Here is a 6,092-nt window from a genome sequence, read left to right as displayed (position 1 = left end):
CCCGAGGGCACAGCCTCACATTGAAGGGACGAGCCCTGAGAACTGAGATGAAGGGGAATCTATGGAAATCCTTACCCGAGGAGGCTTGGGAATCCGAATCATCTAAAAGAGCAATAGATAGTCTCATGATGAGTCAGTGGGAAAAGGTTGGAGAACAGTGATTGAATAGTGGAACAGAGCAGATGGGCCAAACGGTCTTATCCTGCACTGATGTGTTACAGTTTGTCTCAGCATTATTCAGCGATACCACCCGCCCAAGGTCCTAAATGTAATGCATTTTAATCTCCATATAGACTGAGAGAGTCCAATTGGAAAAGGTTGCTCTAACAGATTGAGATTCGGAATGTTCAGGTGCAAGCACCTTTTGCAGTGATAACTTTAAAACCTTCCTTTGATTCAGCGGCACATTCACCCAGATCACTTGCAAACACCGATCGACTGATAACGGTGTCCATCATAGCGATTAGCTTCGTATTAATTTTGGAAACGCAATTTTTAACCATGAACAATAATTGTAAACAAAAACGTCATTCAATGTTTTATTGTGGGAGAGAAACAGGGACGTTTCATTGGGAAAGCAAGCTTTTACAATCAGTCAGAGCAAATAAATAATTTAACAACTTCAACAATGAACGAATGCAATTGGAAAACAAGATTTTCGGCAGGGAGACGTCTGCCCGGTTAGGTCAGGGACATGGGGATTGGCGCACATTATGAAGTGATGATCTCAGATTGAACAGACGAACCTGGAAACAAGGAATATTGTGTAAACTAACAAAAAGTGAAGGCAAGTGAAATAGAGTTTCTTTTAATTTGATGTTACATCGCCACAGATTAACAGAAAGAGAGCTTCCATCGTTCAAGAGAAATTGTTCAAGTAAAATGAGATTGCTAAAAAAGAGTCACAAACAATCGTCAAACCAAGGAACAATTACATCACAGGAATAGGCCCGTTCGACCTGCGCTGTTCCAGGTCTTCTATCCAAACCTGTTGCCTATCTTCTAAAGATCTGTATCCCTCTGCTCCCTGCCAGGTCATTTATCTGTCCAGATACATTTTAAACGATGTTATCGTTCCCGCCTCTACTACGTCCATTGATACCACATTCCAGGCACCCACTACCCTCTGAGTGAAGAACTTTCTACACATACCACCCATAACCTTTTCCCCTCTCACTTTGAACTCGTGTCTCCTAGTTATTGAGTCCCCCTCTCTGGGAAAAAAAAACTTCCTGTTATCCTCACTGTCTATACCTCTCATGATTTTGTAGACCTCAATCACTTCCCCATCAAACTCCCTTTTTGTAATGAAAGGAATCCTAATGTACTCAACTTCTGTTCATACAAGGCATCGTCCTGGTGAACCACCTCTGCACCTTCCCCAAAGCACCCACACCCTTTTTGGTAATGCGGTGACCAGAACTGCATGCAGTATTCCAAATGTGGCCGAACCGAAATCTTATACAACTCTCACATGACCTGCCAACTCCTGTACTCAATATCCCTCCCGATGCAGGAAAGCATGTTGTAAGGATTCTTGACCACTCTGTCAACCTGTGTGGCCATCCTCAGGGTACAATGGACCTGAACACCCAAATCCCTCTGAGCATCTACTTTCTCCAGGACTTCTCCATTTACCGTGTAGTTCACTCTTGAATTGGATCGTTCAAAATGCATCACTCGAATTGGCCTGGATTGAACTTCATCTGGCATTTCTCTGCCCCACTCTCCAATCTATCCATATTCTGGTGGAACGTAATATGTGGAGGTGTTAAACGGTTTGCTTGAATTTTATTTTAGGATATGATATAGGATCGAGAATGTATATCGTTAAGTTGCTGAACTGAAATAGCATGTGTTTGGTGAGATAGGGAAGGACAGGTGCAAAGAGCACCTTCTTAAGGCGATGTCAATGTGCCAGTAGTTTTCAATTAATTGGATTCTCGACCTTTGTCAAAAGGCAATTAGATTCCTTGAATTAAACAAAAAACAGAAATTGCTGGAAAGCTCAACAGGTCTGACAGCATCCACGGAAAGAAAGAAAAGTTAACATTTCGGGCCCACTGACCTTCCTCAGAGTGGAATTATTGTCTGTGATAATTGTTAAAGAGTTTTGTGAAACCTCATGCTCAATTTTAGTCACAATATTTCTGGGAGGATGTTACCTGCACTAGATGTGATAGAGAGAATGGTGACAACATTGAACCAGAGGCAATTCCTTCGGATAAGGTGCCAAGGAAACTTGACCTCTGTTTCTTCCATTTATAGGATCATGTTTATACAGATATCATATCAGAGCGTCTTCTCATGCATGTCCCAATCACAGTTTTACAACAAAATGTATTCAATTATATATTTTTCAGAATTTAGCATAATGGGAAATGGTCGATAAGTTGACGACAGAACACAATGCCCATCTGTTAATGTCGTCGTTATTAATGTCGATTCCAGTTGGCGAAAAATATGAGTGCAAGAAGTCAAGAATGTATAGGGTCAATTCACAATCCCTTCCCGAGTAATTGTTCAGTTTCTCCCTTGTTTCAATGGAAACTAAGGTGTGATTGTTGAAACAAACTATTTAATTACGTGAAGCATCCAGCGATCAAATTGAAGGGGTATTTTATAGTATCCTTCAACTTTTTTCTGAACTTAGTCTGCACGCCAGCATAGATAACTGTGTTGATGCACGTATTTAAGAGTTGTAGCATATACCCACTTTCCTGCAGGATAAACTTCCAATCGTTCGAATTCGAACCTGAGGAATAGCTATTATTTGTAAACTGCACATATACAAAATTTACAATGTACGTCAGCCACAACAGGAGGAAACTACCCGTGATGGCAAACAATAAAATGATGGACTTTCGCCGGCTCTCAATTTCTCGGTCGCTCTGACAGGTACCGCTGTGGTGAGCTCGAAGTCTCTCACGTGATCTATTGGCCACTATAATGTGTCTGACTGTTAGCGAATTGAAAATAATAATCAAGAGAAATGGGAGACAAGGGATGAGAATGCGATCTAGCCAGTCAAGCATTCTCCATGCAACTGACACAAAGATGATTTCCTTAATGCTGCAGTACCATGGTACATTATTAATGATATACAGAGGTTTATGTATGAAGTAAATTGGTATGGTTTTCAAAGCACACAGACCGGAGACAATTCCTGTGACCACAGCTGCCACTTTCTCCGTGCAGTATCTGACTTTCAGTCTTTGACAGCAAATAGCTATGGTACGATCAAAGGTGAATGCAACCGTTAACCACACAGACGTATCTCTTGAAGCACGACTCAGAATAATGACAGCTGTGCAACCAGGGGTGGTAGATAGAAAGCTCACTGGGAAATAAATGTCACGAAGACGGCTTAGCATCACAGCAGTGATAATGACAAGGAGGTCTGCCACTGCCATTGATAACAGATAACTTGTGATACATTTAGACAGACCACACTTTCCTCTGGCCAAGGTCGCAATGGTCAGCAGATTAGCTAGGAGGGGGGAATGAGAGAGAAAGAGGATAAGGAGGAGGGGAAAGGAGACATCAGAATTACACCAACAACATTAACTTTCTTAAAGCAACCTTAAATTGTAAACAATAAAGCATTTAATCAAACATCAAAACTGTTGGAATTATTAATCATTTTCAGCTACGATATTCCAAATTATACTTCAACAAACACCAAGAGAAGAAAACGGAATGTTCTGTTTCAGATGTTTATTCATGGTAAGTATCTGTAACATAGAGGCTTAATGGTTGGAAATTCTGCAAGGCATCAACAAGGAAAAGGAACATGTTAAAATAATTGACGATATACATAATAATGCAAAACGTGAATGTACTCATTCTTAAGACCATAAGACCATAAAACATAGGAGTGGAAGTAAGGCCATTCGGCCCATCGAGTCTACTCCGCCATTTAATCATGGCTGATGGGCATTTCAGCTCCACTTACCCGCATTCACCCCGTAGCCCTTAATTCCTTGTGACATCAAGAATTTATCAATTTCTGCCTTGAAGACATTTAGCGTCCCAGCCTCCACTGCACTCTGTGGCAATGAATTCCACAGGCCCACCACTCTCTGGCTGAAGAAATGTCTCCGCATTTCTGTTCTGAATTTACCCCCTCTAATTCTAAGGCTGTGTCCACGGGTCCTAGTTTCCCCGCCTAACGGAAACAATTTCCTAGCGTCCACCCTCTCCAAGCCATGTATTATCTTGTAAGTTTCTATTAGATCTCCCCTTAATCTTCTAAACTCCAATGAGTACAATCCCAGGATCCTCAGCTGTTCCTCGTATGTTAGACCTACCATTCCAGGGATCATCCGTGTGAATCTCCGCTGGACACGCTCCAGTGCCAGTATGTCCTTCCTGAGGTGTGGGGCCCAAAATTGGACCCAGTACTCCAAATGGGGCCTAACCAGAGCTTTATAAAGTCTCAGTAGCACAATGGTGCTCTTATTTTAAAACATAATCAATCAGCAAATTGTCATAATACAGAATTGAGGAACGGTAAGTAATTATATTGCAGTTGTAAGAACACAAGGCATGCAATCTACATACAAACATGGACAGGTAGCGTGCTGTAGCGCAAAATGGTTAAATGCAGGGACTGGTCATGAAGTATTTGCAGTTTTATTTTACTGTGAACCTGGAGTTGGATACAATGGACACAGAGGACAGACGGACTGAAAGGGGAACACCGGCAGCTTGGTCTTGTTTGAGAAAAACAAAATGAGAGTTAGCACTCTTGACAATGATTATGAAGCGTTAGCGAAGATTTTGTGTCATTAATTATAAAAGACAAATTTCTTTAACCTCATTTCAGACGGTGGACAGATCTAACCCTCAGTCCCTCAGAGCAGCGAGATAAAGGACGTAGAGATTGAGTCCTGTTTTGAGCCTGGGCACACACCGTGACCAACAATGAAGTACAGTAGGACAATGAACTTCAATTCTGGCAGTTACCACGCATGATACAGGAAAAAAATTATTATGGCTATCTGCCAGAGATATTTTAGAGCATAACGAAAAATTAATTACGGAAACCGAGGTTTTTTTTTTCTTAATGATGATTAATAATAATAATTTGAGGGATCCGTTCTGTGTATTAAGAAAAACAATGAAAACGGGCAATCGACAGATTTTGAAATTATGGTGAGCCAACTCAGTTGGAAGTGAAGCAAAATTTCAAAGTAAATAACCCTGGCTCGCTTCCCTCTCACAATGGCAGTCCAAGGCTTTCCATCACATTGTTCACTGTCATCTCCAAATGTTGTCATTTTATTGTTTATAACATCCTGCATTCGAATGCAATTTCATTTTCCACTCTCAGAAACGCCCCTTGATCCATGTCGTGATCTCGAATGAAATGAATCCGATTTGAAAGCAGATGGGAATTGGTTGGAGAAGTGGGATGTAAAAGGGTGTGAAGCCATTGAGCAGAGCACCGAATGGGAATACTGACGCATTAAAAAGATGCTGGAGCAGAAATTAAACAAAAAGATGACTTTCGCAGTCAATAAACAGAACATCTCAATTTCAAACAATACTTTAACTCCATGTTACAGTCGCACATAATGAGAATAGTGAAATTAATGAGGCAGCAATTTAACTGAACAATGAGAATGAGTCTAAGGGGAAGAAATACCTCCATGCGTTGCATAAGTAGCTATTCACTGCAGACTCATTGAACCATTCATATTCCCGTCATTAAATGTCCTCAGGTTTACCTGGAATTCCGAACACTGCCAGAGCTGTGTAATAAATAGCGAAGATCAGACCTTTCCCTGGTGCGTGCATCTTTGGTGAAAATTGACGCACTGATGTGCTCGCTGCTCTGATTTTGGGGCCATCGCCATTTATAACGCAGTTTGGTCTCTGGAGAGATCATTAGCTTTGACATTGTAGCTGTTCGCGACAGTCAGGTGAGCAAGCAAAATTAGGTAATAATTTCCACGCTTATCCTAATTAATATGTGGGAAAGAAAAAAAACCGGGAAAAAAATGCGTGAAATTAGGTTTTGATGCAGAGCAAAGACACAAAGCCTAGGCCCTCCGTTCCCAAAACCCTGTTGTACTCTTAGATAACGG

General features: G+C 41.2%; 1 protein-coding gene across 1 annotated transcript; it reads right to left on the bottom strand.

Moving 5' to 3' along the window:
* Nucleotides 1-2,582: 2,582 nt before the first annotated feature.
* On the bottom strand, nt 2,583-5,802 carry LOC148138219 (putative G protein-coupled receptor 139). The gene is made up of 2 exons (XM_087981888.1): nt 5,733-5,802; nt 2,583-3,490 (listed from the first exon to the last, which is right to left on the bottom strand). The coding sequence occupies exons 1-2, from the start codon at nt 5,800-5,802 to the stop codon at nt 2,583-2,585; spliced, it is 978 nt and encodes a 325-aa protein (XP_087838014.1).
* Between the last annotated feature and the right edge of the window lie 290 nt (nt 5,803-6,092).

This window comes from Chiloscyllium plagiosum, unplaced genomic scaffold (genome assembly GCF_037043375.1).
Source record: "Chiloscyllium plagiosum isolate Xiang-an unplaced genomic scaffold, Cpla_swu_hap1 HiC_scaffold_41, whole genome shotgun sequence".
NCBI lineage: Eukaryota > Metazoa > Chordata > Chondrichthyes > Orectolobiformes > Hemiscylliidae > Chiloscyllium > Chiloscyllium plagiosum.
The sequence above is the reverse complement of the archived record's forward strand: the minus strand, read 5'-3'. Positions and strand labels throughout refer to the sequence as shown.